The sequence below is a fragment of the Trichechus manatus genome, unplaced genomic scaffold, assembly GCF_000243295.1.
Source record: "Trichechus manatus latirostris isolate Lorelei unplaced genomic scaffold, TriManLat1.0 scaffold00049, whole genome shotgun sequence".
Classification (NCBI taxonomy): Eukaryota; Metazoa; Chordata; class Mammalia; order Sirenia; family Trichechidae; genus Trichechus; species Trichechus manatus.
In genome coordinates this window covers 6,706,017-6,720,213 of record NW_004443985.1, presented here as the reverse complement: position 1 = coordinate 6,720,213, position 14,197 = coordinate 6,706,017, and the positions used below count along the sequence as shown (strand labels likewise).

The 14,197-nt window shown below is 48.4% G+C and overlaps 1 protein-coding gene across 4 annotated transcripts in view; it reads left to right on the top strand.

The window, feature by feature from the left end:
* CNOT10 (CCR4-NOT transcription complex subunit 10) overlaps nt 1-13,362 on the top strand; it is an 84,651-nt gene extending 71,289 nt beyond the window's left edge. For 2 of the 4 annotated variants that reach the window (XM_004377349.1, XM_004377348.2), the window contains exons 14-19: nt 1,916-2,029; nt 4,496-4,626; nt 5,469-5,504; nt 5,703-5,830; nt 11,172-11,247; nt 12,199-12,647. In XM_004377349.1, coding sequence (XP_004377406.1) covers nt 1,916-2,029; nt 4,496-4,626; nt 5,469-5,504; nt 5,703-5,830; nt 11,172-11,247; nt 12,199-12,353 — 640 coding nt within the window. In that variant the 3' untranslated portion in view covers nt 12,354-12,647. Of the gene's footprint in view, nt 1-1,915; nt 2,030-4,495; nt 4,627-5,468; nt 5,505-5,702; nt 5,831-11,125; nt 11,248-12,198 lie in introns of all 4 variants that reach the window. The other 2 variants (XR_002824275.1, XM_023732245.1) reach the window with 2 other exon arrangements.
* Nucleotides 13,363-14,197: the final 835 nt, after the last annotated feature.

The following is a 14,197-nucleotide window of genomic DNA, read 5'->3' as shown; positions in this document are numbered from 1 at the left end:
GGGAGGACGCCCCCGTCTGCGGGAGCCCCCCCGGGACCTGGAGCGTGTGGGAGGACGCCCCCGTCTGCGGGAGCCCCCCCGGGACCTGGAGCGTGCGGGAGGACGCCCCCGTCTGTGGGACCCCCCCCCCTCGGGACCTGGAGCGTGCGGGAGGACGCCCCCATCTGTGGGAGCCCAGAAGGAGGCTGCTGCATCAACTAAGCGGCCTTCCAGCAGGCAGAGCGGGGATCTGGATGCCTGGAGAAGTAAATTTAAAATGTTGAATGCTGTGGTCTTCAGCGAATAGTTACTGCACACCTACTGCACGTGGGGAAAGGAGCCCTGGTGGCGCAGTGGTTAAAGCGCTTGGCTGCCAACCAGAAGGTCAGCAGTTCAAACCTATCAGTTGCTCCCCGGGAGAAAGATATGGCAGTCTGTTTCCATAAAGATTATAGCCTTCAAAGCCCTATGGGGCAGCTGTCCTCTGTCCTACAGGGTCACTATGAGTTGGAATCGACTTGCTGGCATCGGGTTTTGTTTTGGGGTTTGCACATGGTGAGAAATTGTTCCGGTCTTTGTGTAAGTAACAGGAGATGCGGGCTCTGGCTTTTAAGGGGCTTCTGTTTTGCCCTGACCTTTGGGAAGGTCACAGATAAAAATGGATGTTAACGTTTGTGACTGGCATCCATGCAGGCCCCACAGTCTTCTCGGGCCTCTGGAAACCCAAGCCTTTAAAGGTCCTATTTTTTCTTCATAAGCACTACATACCTGGCACGTGGTGGGCACTCAGTGTACTTCGTGAGTGAATGAACATTCGTTGCCGTTATTAAGATGAAGACTACAGATAAACCAGAAGACACCGAGTTTAATCTCACCCCACAGAGCTAACCACCGAAGGGTCTTCTGAAAGCAGGAGATAACTAGCCAGCTCCTCCCTCCGGTGCCCAATTCTTCCATCAGGGGCTGTGACCACACGGCCACCGCGCTTGTGAAGCCAGCTCCAGGAGACCCAGGAGTGTTGACAGGCTTGTTGGGAAAATCCGCTTGGAAGCGGCGCTGCTTGCCTGCTCCCCAATGACTCTATTCTGTGAACACAGTTCCGATTTAAAATAATCTACTGTACTCTGTTATAGGATTGCCATTTGTAGTGTTTGGGTTAAATTTTGTTTTCTTCCTTTTTAAAAGGTTAGAGTGCCCGTGTTTTGTATGCATGGAACTTAGAAAAGTCCTAGTGTAACCTCTTCTGTATAGTTGATTTTTCGGCAGGTCTGTGAGTTGATACAGAAGCAGTGTGATAGAAGGGGAAGAGCAGTGGGCAGGGCTCTGCCTACAGTGTTGAATGCTCGTTCTGACTTTAATCAGAGACGCTAGGCTGGAGGTTGTATGTAATTACTTTGGATCTCAGTTTCCGCTCTGAGAGAACAAGGAATTGCATTGGTCAGCCTTTCAGCCTCACTGTGGTAGCCATGGATATCCTGGTGGCGTAGCGGTTAAGAGCTTGGCTGCTAACCAAAAGGTCAGCAGTTCGAATCCACCAGCCACTCCTTGGAAGCCCCATGGGGCAGTTCTACTCTGTCCTGTAGGGTCGCTATGAGTCACAATGGACTCGACGGCAACAGGGTTTTTGGATCATGGACTAAGCTATGGCAGCCAACCAAAATATCAGCAGTTCAAATCCACCAGCCACTCCTTGGAAACCCTATGGGACAGCTCTACTCTTTCCTGTAGGGTCGCTATTTAGGTAAATCGCTAAGCTGTGCTTCCGATGGTAGTTTTATACGCTGTTCTGATTCTTACTGATAGTGTTGTAGCTTCCTCTCTCCTTCCCTGGTGTCCAGACTGTCACAGCTACATCAGGGGACTTTCCTGTGTAACAGCTATGACCAGCGGTAGTCTGTAAGCCAGGTGTTCAGCCCCCTTCCTTCTTGTGTTCCAGGTGCTCCATGCTGGCCTGCAGTGCTTATGTGGCTCTGGCTTTGGGTGATAACCTCATGGCTCTGAATCATGCCGATAAACTCCTGCAGCAGCCCAAGCTGGCGGGGTCTCTGAAGTAAGTGCGACTTGCCCTCCATGGCCCTGGTTTGCTGTTCTGTTTGGAAGTTTTCAGCTAGCTTGTGGTATGTGTCACTTCTTTTATACATATACAGTGGAATACATATTTCCTAGGGAAAGCAGCTGATTAAAAAAGGTTTCACTGATGTTCCTGGTGGTGACATTTTTGTCACGTGTTGCGCCTCAAGGGTTAGTGGAAATGGCATTCACTGGACAGAGCTAGGAGACAGAAGCCTCGAACTCGCTGAGGTCCGCTGCTAGGTCTGACCAGACCATCTTATCACTTATGCCCAAAATTAGACGAGTCTTTAAGGAACAGACCCACACATACACACACACAAAAAAAAAAAAAAATTTGGTCAACATAATACATATACTCTGAGGGATGTGGTTTAAGTAGACAAATAAGAAATTTTAAAGTCTTTTGCAAACTACTGTACCACTTTGTGAGACACTGTTATTCAGACTTCCACATACCTCTTCAGTGTTGGTGTCGCTGTCAATTCTAAAACACTCCAAGCACTCCATCTTTTCCTTCATCTAAACCTAGTCAGATGCAGCGTGCTTTGAATCCATGTGTGATGCTGATGCTGGAATCTCATCCAAAGTCACAAGGGCTCTGCATAACATCAGGACAAAAAAAGTCAAACCCATTGCCCTCGAGTCGATTCCGACTCATAGCAACCCTGTAGGACGGTGGTTTTTTTATTCATCCTGTGAGTATATATGGAGTCCTGGTGGTACAATGGTTAAGAGCTGTGGCTGGCAACCAAAAGGTCAGCAGTTTGAATCCACCAGCTGCTCCTTGGAAACCCTGTGGGGCAGTTCTGCTCTGTCCTCTGGGGTTGCTGTGAGTTGGAATCGACCCGATGGCAACGGGTTTGATTTTTTGGTTGGTCGTGTCAAGAAGACGTTTCATTTGGTTAAAAAAAATGTTTTGTTTTAGTTAAATTCAGGTAGCCCTTTGAATTCGTGCATACGTGTCTACGTTTGTGATGAGTTTTGGCTTAGAGATACAGCTTTAATGACATTTTTAAAATATATTATTTCAGAGTATTCTTGAAGTTACCAATTTTTCATTTAAAAGTTGTCAGCTCTGTCAGGGCGTTTGGTGGAGGACAAAACAATAGGTCATTGCCAACTCTGCTAGTTAAAGGAATGGCTGAATAAAGAGCTCACAAGTGACTAGTGTGCAGAAATTGCAGGAAGTGTTGTAAAAAACCTGAGATTCGAGGACCCAGGGTCCATAAGGACAGACTCAGCCAGGGTAGGCTGGCTAGGGGAGGTGAGCCGGCCCTTTAAAAGGAAGGGTGGGTTATTGACCACAGGTGAGGTGGCAAGGCCACAGGGGAGCAATGGGTGTGCCCTGCCCGGAAGACGGGTTGGATGTAGAAAAACCCGTTGCCATTGAGTTGATTCCAACTCATAGCGACCCTATAGGACAGAGCGGAACTGCCCCGGAAGGTTTCCAAGGAGCAGCTGGTGGATTCGAACAGCCAACCTTTTGGTTAGCAGCCAAGCACTTCACCACTGCACCACCAGGGCCCCCGGATGTGGGGAAGTGGGGCCAAACTGTGGAGAGTTTGAAGGCTCTGAAAGGGTGGTTTTGTTTTGTTCCTGTGCAGAAAAGGTGATTAGGATTTTGTCAGAGGAGTAATATGTTTAAGACTTTTTATTTTGAAGAATTAGATGATGATGTGGAAAATGGCTCAAAGTAGGAGACTGGAAGAAACAGACTGTTGTAAGCCAGGAGAATGTGGGTCTGGCTTAGGGTCAACAAAACCGTTGCCATCGAGTTGATTCCGACTCACAGCGACCCTATATGACAGAGTAGAACTGCCCCATAGGGTTTCCAGGGAGCGCCTGGTGAACGCAAACTGCCGACCTTTTGGTTAGCAGCCATAGCTCTTAACCACTTCACCACCAGGGTTTCCAGGGCATAAAAAAGATGGTGTAAAAAGCAGGAAACCTTTGGAATAGACTTAAGATTGATCCAGTCTAAATCTGCTCTCACTCTGGCACCTTCAGACTATTCCAGCAGGAGAGACTGGAAGACCAGATTCCGACGCCCACGCAGGGGGCAGCCCTCCTTGGACCCGTCTCTCAGTTTACAGCCCTGCTGCTACCTTTATTGTGCTCGTATTATTCTCTGCGTGAATAAAAGAGCGTAAATTTGCCAATTTTGGACTGCCTTCTTAATTGATACGTGAAATTTGTTCTCTTTAACATAAAATTTGTTATTGCATATTTTAAGATGTTTTTAAGAGGTGAAATTTATGATGACTCTTAATGGATCCATTTCACTTAAATAGATTTCAATTTAAAGACTTGAAGTATCTATATAAAGTATGTCATCATGCACCGGGTTTTTTGTGTAGTATACACTGGGTGTGTTTGTGTAGTACACACTGGGTGTGTTCGTGATAGCATGTTTTCCTGTTTGAAATCGGCTCTGTCATTCTAGGTTTCTGGGCCATTTATATGCTGCAGAAGCCCTCATCTCTCTGGACAGAATATCTGACGCCATCACGCACTTGAACCCAGAGAATGTCATTGATGTCTCCTTAGGAATCTCTTCGAATGAGCAGGACCAAGGTTAGCGAGGACGCATTGGATCAGAGCTGGTCACTGTGCTGCCTTCCCGCCATAATTCAGCATGCATGGAGATTTAAGGGCACAGCGTGAGGGCTCAGCGTGAGGGCACGGCGTGAGGGCTCGGCGTGAGGACTCGGCGTGAGGACTCGGCGTGAGGGCCCGGCGTGAGGGCCCGGCGTGAGGGCTCGGCGTGAGGGCACGGCGTGAGGGCCCGGCGTGAGGGCCCGGCGTGAGGGCCCGGCGTGAGGGCACGGCGTGAGGGCACAGCCTAAGGGCCCAGCGTGAGGGCCCAGCGTAACGGCACGGCGTGAGGGCCCAGTGTAGGGGCACAGCGGGAGGGCTCAGCATAGGGGGCTCAGCATAAGGGGCTCAGCGTGAGGGGAGGGAGTTTCAGGCCGGCTCTCCGCCTTTGGGCTGCACTGCTCTTGTACGGATTGCTCAGTAGACCTGAGAATTGATCCTCACATGGTCAGAATCCTCGCTTCTGAAAAGCTGATAGCATTACAGCAGTTTGTTTTGGTTCAGATGCTGTATTTTTCTTTTTAGAGTGATTTCACACTCCGGGAAGAGTAAAAATACCGCATTCAGAAGTCAGTTTTGAATCTAAGTTTTTTGAGGGAGCGAGATTATGGCATTGCCTTTATTCAGGGTTGTTTCTCAGGCTTAGGGCAGTGGTGAGTGGCGGCACTGTGGAGGTCTTTGTTAACAGAACCCCTTCTGCATGAAACGTAATATGACAAACTTGATTTGATATTAGATTTCCATTTCATAAAGAAAATTCGGTTCTCAGAAAATGGGCTCCATTTTCCTGCTGCCTCAGATGTGTTTTCCTGTCTTTATAGGATCGGACAAAGGTGAAAATGAAGCGATGGAGCCCTGTAAGTAAGAAGTTTCTAGTTCAGAATAAATACTTGGGTAGCCTGGCTGGCATCCCACAGATCTAGCCTTCCCTGTCCTTCGCTTGTCGGTCTGAGGAGTAGTGCTTTGTTCTGAGTGGGCCCTGGGGGGCGGGGGGCCGGTAGCACCCCTGCCCCTGGCCCTGCCTCTTCCGCAGTGCCTCTGCTCCTTTTCCCCAGCTGGGAAGCGGGCCCCTCAGTGCTACCCAAGTTCCGTCAGCTCCGCCAGGACTGTGATGCTCTTCAACCTTGGCAGCGCCTACTGCCTGCGGAGCGAGTATGACAAGGCCCGCAAGTGTCTCCACCAGGTGAGGCCAGGAGGGTGGGGCTGAACCTCCTTCTGGAGCAGCCGGCAAAGGCTGTCTGTCCCATAGTGACTGACAGATTTCTTAAAGATTTCTCCAGTTCAGCTGTCCCAAAAGTAGGAATTGAAGCTCTTAGAAATGACCAGCCCCACCCTGAGTGTTGAACCAAGGGGCCTTCCTCTGACTCTGGTTTTACAATGGGTAACAAATCAGCATTACCTTTCGCATATTCACTAGCATCATTACTGTGACTATCTAAAGGTAATCCTGAAGTTCCCAAAGTGCCTTGTCCATGCATTCGCCAGGAATCTCAACAAGAGATTGCCCACGTAAATTTGTTTATCATTGGAATATTACTCTTCTGAGTTTAGAAGTATTCCTGCAGGGTAAACAGAACTGACCAGTGTTGCATATGAGCCTAGACACTTAGTGGAGAGTTTTCCTGACGCTTTTAATAAATTAAGCAATTTAAACAAAAGACCAGAAATGGTCTAAATAAGGGACCGCTTAAATAAATCATGGTGCATCCATACAGTTGAACACCACGCAGCTGTAAACCCTGTGTACTAATATGGAAAGATAGCCAGGACATTTCAGGTGAAAAGAGCAAGACATAGAAAGTTTCTGTATAATCCCGTATGTTCATAAAAGGTCTCTGAAAGGATGTACCACAACCTGGTTGCAGGTGGCAGGATGAGTTCTGTGTGGCTGGAGATCCAGAGTGGGAGACTTCCCACTGGATGGTCTTAGGCATTTTCATTGTGACTTGTGTAAATCTGTATCTATTCACAGGAGCCCTGGTGGTATAGTGGTTAGGAGCTCAGGCAGGCAACCAAAAGGTCAGCAGTTCAAATCTACTGGCCGCTCCTTGGAAACACTGTGGGGCAGTTCTCTGTCCTCCAGGGTCGCTCTGAGTCGGAACCTAGTCAGCGGCACTTAACAACATATCTATTCAGAAAGTTAAAAGTGTATTTTTCAGAAAGACAAGGTTCAGAAAGCCAGTCCCAGAAAAACCCCATACACACTAAAGAGAGCTACTGGCGGTTCAGAACTAAAATAGACCCCTGTGTTCCACCGCTGGAGTGGTGTGTCTTCCAGTAATGCAGTTAGCGGGGAAGTAGAACGCCGACTTCTGGCTGGCCCAGCCTTGGGAAGCGGGTGGGCTCAGACGATAGCATCGGGCTGGTCAGTGCTGAAGACCACCAGGTGCTCAGCCCTAACCTGTGGTCATGAGGTCTGACCATCCCCAGATAACAGCTCGCTGTAGCTTTGAGCACAGCACTAGGGTGCACACTCGCAGAGTTGGACACATTTCAGAGCAGTATGTACCCACGGACTGTCACTGATTGGAGGTTTCTTCCCCTAGTCGTAGGGCATGCTCAGTGCCAACAGCTTAGATCGTGTGCGCACACCGCCCACGCAGAAACCTTAAACCCACACAAACCCCATGGCCGAAAGATAATCCCTGTTTACCCTTTGGTCTGTATCCATCCAGTTTTTCCCCAGATACATGTGTATTAATGTTGATAACTTATCCTAGGAAAACAGTTCTTTTTTTTATCTTCTCGTTTTCACTTGGCGGCTAGTGAGCATTTTCCCGTGTCGTAGGTGATGGCCGATGTGCCCCCTTCACGTTTGAGCAGGAGGGGTAGCTTAGCAAAAGTTGGGTATTTTAGTTCTGTTTTTTCAAAGCTGCAGTGACCACTCTCATAGATATCTTTGTGTACCTTGCCGATCGTTCCCGTATGAGTCAGGTGGAGCTTTTATGTCAAATGGCAGAAACTTAGCCCAGAACAGCTTCAGCGCGAAAGGGTATTTACTAGCTAATGAAGCTGGGAAGTCTCAGGGTCGACCGGGCAGAGCATTTGGCTGCTGGCAGCCTCAAGTCTAGATTCTTTCAGATCAGACTTCCAGAGGGAGAAGCAGCTGCCTCCCTTTGTCAAGTCTTAAGGAAGATCCTGGCTGGGCCTCTGGGGCCACTGCCCAACCCTGCCCCCGTGATGAGCACGGGCCCGGCCTTAGTCTGCTAGCACTGCTGACAGAAACACCACAAGTCGGGAAGTTTAACAAACACAGATTTACTTTCTCACAGCTTAGGAGGCTAGAAGCCCAAGTTCTGGGCCCCAGTCAAGGGGAAGGAGCTGTCTGTCCATTCTAGGGGAAAACCCTTGTCTCACCTTCCCCAATGTTCTTCTTGGAACTCCTTGGAGATTTCCACAGGGCGTCTGTCTTCCCGCATTCTTGCTGGCATGCTTCTGTGCCTCGTTTGCTCTTTTTATATCTCAAAAGTGATTGGTTTAAGACATGCCCTCCACTGATATGGCTTCCTTTTCCAAGGAAAAGCCTATTCCCCGATCAGATTACATCCACAGGGTTAGGGGTTAGGATTTATAGCACGTACTTATGGGGGACACAGTTCAATCCATAGCAGTCCCACACCTATAGTAGGGGACCAGGTACCATGATTGATGGCCCCGGCGGGATTTCACAGACTTGGAAAAGGGTAATTCCTGAAAGGGAGATTCATTCAGCAGGTATCTGTTGAGCACCGCCTTCTGTGCTACACTGTGGGGATAAGAAATGCCTGAGCAGACATAGTACAGTCCTGCCCCCGTGGACCTTACAGGAGGAAGCCTTTCTAAAAAGAAAATTGCAAGATCAGAGGTTGTGCAGAATTTTGATTTTAAGGCCCTGACAAAATGTGTGCCAGGTGGTGTATTCACCAGCAGTGCACCAGAGAGCCCGCACCCCACATCTCAGCCTGACCGGAGTGGAACATAAGCCTCCTCTCAGGCAGCATGGTGGCTTCCAGAAACTTCTCGCCTGTAAAGGTGACCTCATTGTGCCTGGAAATTATGAGGCTCACCTTGTGCAAAGTAACCACGGGTGATGCTTTGTCGGCCTCGCAGCACCTGGTCAGCATGTCTGATCTAAATCGGAAAGGTGAAGTGATGGCTGACCCTCCAAGGGCGCCTGTTTGAGTGAGGGAGGAGGACACGAGAGTGTAGGTAAAGCAGTGGAGAGGTAAAATCACAGTTCCCAGCAGCAGGTCAGGGCATGTCACAGCCCTTCTGGAAGTGCCTGCAGACCGCAGGCCACAGCAACCCAGGCTTCGATCTAAATCCACAGGCCGTACGGTCCACTCAGGTTCTCTTACGGCAGGTGGCGGTGGCAGCGGGTACACCAGGAGAGGCAGATGGGGTCCCGCCTGGCTCCGGGTCTGAAGGGGGTTTTGTTTTGGCCCCTTGGTTTTTAGGTTAATCCAGTGGCTGGGCCTCTGCTAATTGGGAGGCCCGCTCTGCCTGGAGGGCCGAACAATGATGTGAGGAGTCGGAAAGGGTCCCCGGTAGATGTTCCAAGGTCATCTGACCCCACTAACCGTTCTGAATAGCCAGTAAGCAGAAGGCCGTGGACTGTCATAAATTTGTTGCTGTGACTTCTTGTATGTCAGAAACCAAAACTCTGTCACCATTGAGTCGATTCCAACCTATAGCCACTCTATAGGACAGAGTAGAGCTGCCCCATAGGGTTTCCAAGGAGCGGCTGGTGGATTTGAACTGCCAACCTTTTGGTTAGCAGCCAAGCGCTTAACCACTGTACCACCAGGGCTGCATATTGTCGAAGTACAGTATAAATAACCTATGTTTATTAGCCACTTGGAGTGAAATGGAGACCTTCATATCCCCAAGATGGTGTAAAGCTCATCTTTCGTGTATAAACCCGTTACCATCGAGTAGATTCCAACCTTTCGGTTGGCAGCTGAGTGCTTTAACCACCAGTGCTCCTTTGAGCTAGGCCTAGAAATGTAAAATCTCGCTTCTGAACTGAGTTGTTACACCTCGGTGATGCCGTTTGAGGAACAAAAACCTCCCCCATCCTTCACAGAAACTTCTCGGGAGCATGTGTTACGGACCAGACGTCCTCACTAACAAGGGCTTCTTCTAACGCTGCCAGCACCTGACTTGGTGCCCACTTCTGGCCTCCTAGACATCCCCACATTCTCTGCGATGCCAGTTCTCCCCCCTTTCCTGCCCGTCACATACCTGCCCTGCAAGGACCAAGGCAGACCTCTTTGCCCCAAAGCTCTCCGTTTCACAGAAATGCTCCTTCCTGCCTTGGCGTTCTCACAGCATATTCACTTGTCTTGCGCCCTGTGTTTAGGTAAATTTTTTCGGGTTATTGTTTCTCATTTGCATACTGTTTATTGTCAAGTAAATCTCTATCCTGCCGCCACATCCACTTCTGGTCAGTAAAGATTCTGAGACGTACACTGTCGCGGTGCTTTCTGACCAGGTTAAGGGAAATGAAAAAGCCGTGGAAGCATCAGGCTCCTCAGACTCGATGGGCAGTGAGGAGTTGATAGTAAGGTGGGGGAAAGGCTGCAGCCCAGAGAGGCCCAGATCGAGGAAACAAACCAGGGCTTCGAACCAATGTCCTTCCGTTAGAAATGTGGATTTCTAACAAGTTCCCAGCAAGTTATACATAAGAATCACCTGGGGATCTTGTTAAAATTTAGATTCTGATTCAGTATATCTGGGGTGGAAATGCAAATTTCCATCAGGGGTTCAAACCCGAATGAACTGGCTGGAAGCCCTGAAGCAAACCTTTGATCTCAGCTACCTTTCCAGAGCCGCCCAGGGTCACTCTCAGGACTGAATCAGAGAGAAACTGCTGGCTGAATCTGCAGCTCTTACTCAGAACCGGGAAAGGGCAGCATGCACCCTAAACAAAGAAGCTTTTTATCTGACTAAATTGGAGTATGTTTCTGTCCTTAGGAGTAAGGACACTGAATGGGCTCGGTGGTGCGTTCTGTCTTTGTCGCCAGCCTGTTGAGCTTGAATTCCCATCCTCACTGGCAAGTCGTAGCTTACGATGCCGAGACGTTACTTGGGAAAACAGATGCAGCGCAACTGTATCTGCGGGAAAGAGCCCCCAGCAGGCCTGGACAGATGACTGGAGGGTGGAATTAGGGGTGTCCCATACCCCATTTCAAGACCAGATATAGAGATGGAACGAGAACCCCAAGCAGGTGCAAACCCAGAGGGAAGAGTAAAACTGCTCCGTAGGGTTTCCAAGGCTGTCATCTTTACGAAAGGAACTGCCACGTCTTTTCTCCCATGGAGGAGCTGGTAGGTTTGAACCACCAACCTGTTAGCAGCCAAGCACTTAACCACTGCACCACCAGAGCTCCTAGAGCTACATGTAATCCCTAGAAATGAACTTGAATAAATTTGTTACTTTGGTGTTGGTGAGCTAATGTACTTTTTTTTTTTTTTGGTCATTACTTGGAGCTTATAGCTTTTGCTGTTGATTTTTCATGGGTTTCGTTCTGTTTTGAACAAAGGCGGCCTCCATGATCCATCCTAAAGAGGTGCCACCAGAGGCCATCTTGCTGGCAGTGTACCTTGAACTGCAGAATGGTAAGTGATTCTCCTCTCTGCTCAGGTCAAGATTGTGTCCCGGAGAAAAGACCTAGGTTTCTGATGTCTGCTTTTCTCTTCAAAATCGAAACTTTGCTTCCTTAAAGATAACTTACCTACCAAGATTCCTCTAAACAAAAATGTAATTAGGGAGTTCTTGGTATCTTAAACAGACTCCTGCTTCTTGCAAGTTAAGCATATTTCCTTTAATCTGTGAAAACGCAGAACCCCATAACTTCTGACAATTACAATTAATCCCTACTAATTAACCTTTCTCTTGGGCGGCCAGATGGCTCTTAATTGAGAACATGAGTCAGAATGTCAGTTGCTTTGAGTTGTGCATGGGAGTTTTTGAAACTGACATTAATGAGTTTTATAGTAAGTTAATTCTGGCTGAGAATCACTTATCCAAACCTAAATCCAGGTCATGGCCGTGAGGCACATAAGACATCCAGGGCGTGGCTTAAGGGAAAGGCTCTGGGCCCTGAGATGGTGTGATGCAGGGTGGAAGTGGAAACGGGAGAGATTAGAAGGGACAGCAGTATTTAAGAGCTCTAAGTCATACCTCCTTGGTGATCATGGGAGTTCAGCTTAAGAGGGACGTTAAGGCCTGGCACCCAGCAGACCTTGGCCTCCTGAAGGTATGATCAGGGTTAGTGTCTGGTCTATTCCCGTGGTGTTCTACTGCTGATCCCTTTCTTCTTCCAGCCTACCTGTAGACAAGTTCACAACATTGGCTGTAGATTAACATCACTAGGGAGCTGTCACAAAGCCCGTTTGCCTAGGCCACAGCCTGCATCACTGGGATCAGAATTTCTGGGATGGGATGTAGGCATTGTGTGACTTCAGTGTACAGCCAGGGTTGCAGACCATGGCTGTTCGGGATCAGCTTTTCCTTTGTGTGTGGTGATGCTGCTGTGTGCTTTTTTTTCACGGGAAGTGTTTTGACAGGTAATACCCAGCTGGCCTTACAGATCATCAAAAGGAATCAGCTGCTCCCTACGGTGAAAACGCTGTCCGAGATGAGAAAGAAGCCAGTGTTCCAGCCAGTCCACCCGATCCAGCCCATCCAGATGCCGGCTTTCTCCACTGTGCAGAGGAAGTGACGTCTGGCTCTTGGAAGACTGTTACCTGAGGCCCAGGGGAGTTTTTACTGGCCTTGATAATTGCATCACAGCAAAACGAATAAAAGACAGACAGTGAAGGGTGCTAGTTCTGAAGACATAATTTTGAGACCCGTCTACTCCTGACTTTTTTTGCCAGAAACTTACTAAAAATTAAGGATTCATAAACTCACCTTCAGCCATTTTTCTTTAACCTTTTCCAGACTATTAATTTTAAGCCATTATGTGATCTGTCTGTGATCTGTCCTAGGCAATTAAAACATGGTCTTATCAGAAGAGTCTTGTATAATGCAGCATGTCTTTCTTGCAACTATGAGGGTATTATTGCACCTGAGATTTAGTGTTAAAGTTTTTAAAATTATTCCTAAGAGGACATCAGCCGCAGTAGACAAATAGCCAGTCCAGAAGCTAGTGGGGTGGTCGGGGGGTGCAGGGGAATTGGTGTGTTTCATGTCCAGTTACGACCAGAAGGACCAGAACAGGCATAAGGACCCGTAGGGCTGGTACAGTCAAGTGAAAAAGGGTTGACTGATCTGATAGGAATTGTTTGCCTAAAAATTATAAATAAAGGCAAACAAGGTTCAGCGCACTGGCTCATTCACCCTTCCGTTCCCTGAGGCCGAAGCACTGGTTCTGGTGTCTGTTAGGGAGTTCAAGGTTCATTGCTAACCCCTCTGCAAAGGCAAACAAGAATTTCCAAGCTTCCTCCCAGGAGACAGGTATGTGTGTGGGGTTGACATCGCTAAAATGTTCCCTAACTAGGGCGGCTGTGCTAACCTCAGGGGGAAGACCCACAGTGTCCACTTGCTTTAGAAACGTTGGGGACCCCGAGTTCAGATGGTGTTCGGCAGATTCAGCGAAGCTTGCCACACGGGAGAAACGGCGTCGGCACAGAAAGGTACAAAGGGCTTCCTAGCCCACGAAGCAAGAGAGAGCTGAACGTCTTCAGGCTGAGGCTTACTGGTGGAGTTGGGTGCCTCTGGGCACCTATTGGTGGAGCTGAAGAGCTTTGTAACACTTGCCTGAGCAGGACAGGGGCCGAGGGCCAGAGAGAGGCCTACCTGTGGGCACAGCTGAGAAGAGGCTGTCCTGACCCAAGAACTATATCCTGAGTCATCCCTGATCCTGAGTTGTAACCTGTTACTTGCCTAATAAACCCCATAACCATGAGTACGGTCCGTGAGTTCTGTGTGGCCACTGCAAAACAATTATCGAACCCAGCAGAGAGGTAAAACATTCCATGGGAGGGATGGCTGGTGTCAGAATTGGTTAAAAGGTTGGAGGTATGTTTGACCTCCACCTCATAGGAGTCAGCCTTGGGCTCTCAATCTTGATTCTCCCCTTCATGAAGTTAGTGGAGGTCAGATGTCCATGCTGCCATTTTTTCATGCCCTTTGTCCCTTTCAGTTTAAGCTGATGAGTCTTCTGCTGTGGTAGTAGGTTAGATCATCAGTCACAGGCATAATCTCTTTAACAAAAGATTGTATACACGTCCTTGGTGAAAATTCTAGGACACGTGTGCTTAGTTTGTACAACAGAATTTTCCAAATCATTTAAGTTTTGTTTTCATTTTGCACGATTCATTTTTAAGTTCATCTGTTTACTCTCACATTTTATTATAAATGGCAAGCAGAAACCACATGACCCCTTTAAGATCTTGCTTAGGCATCTCCTCAGCCAGATATCCAGGTTCATCACTTAAAAGTTCTACCTTTCACCAAACATTTGAACATAACTTAGACAAGTTCTTTGCCACTGCATAAAAAGCATCGCCCTTCCTCCATTGTCCAATCACATCTTCATCATTTTCTTTTAAAGCCTCATGA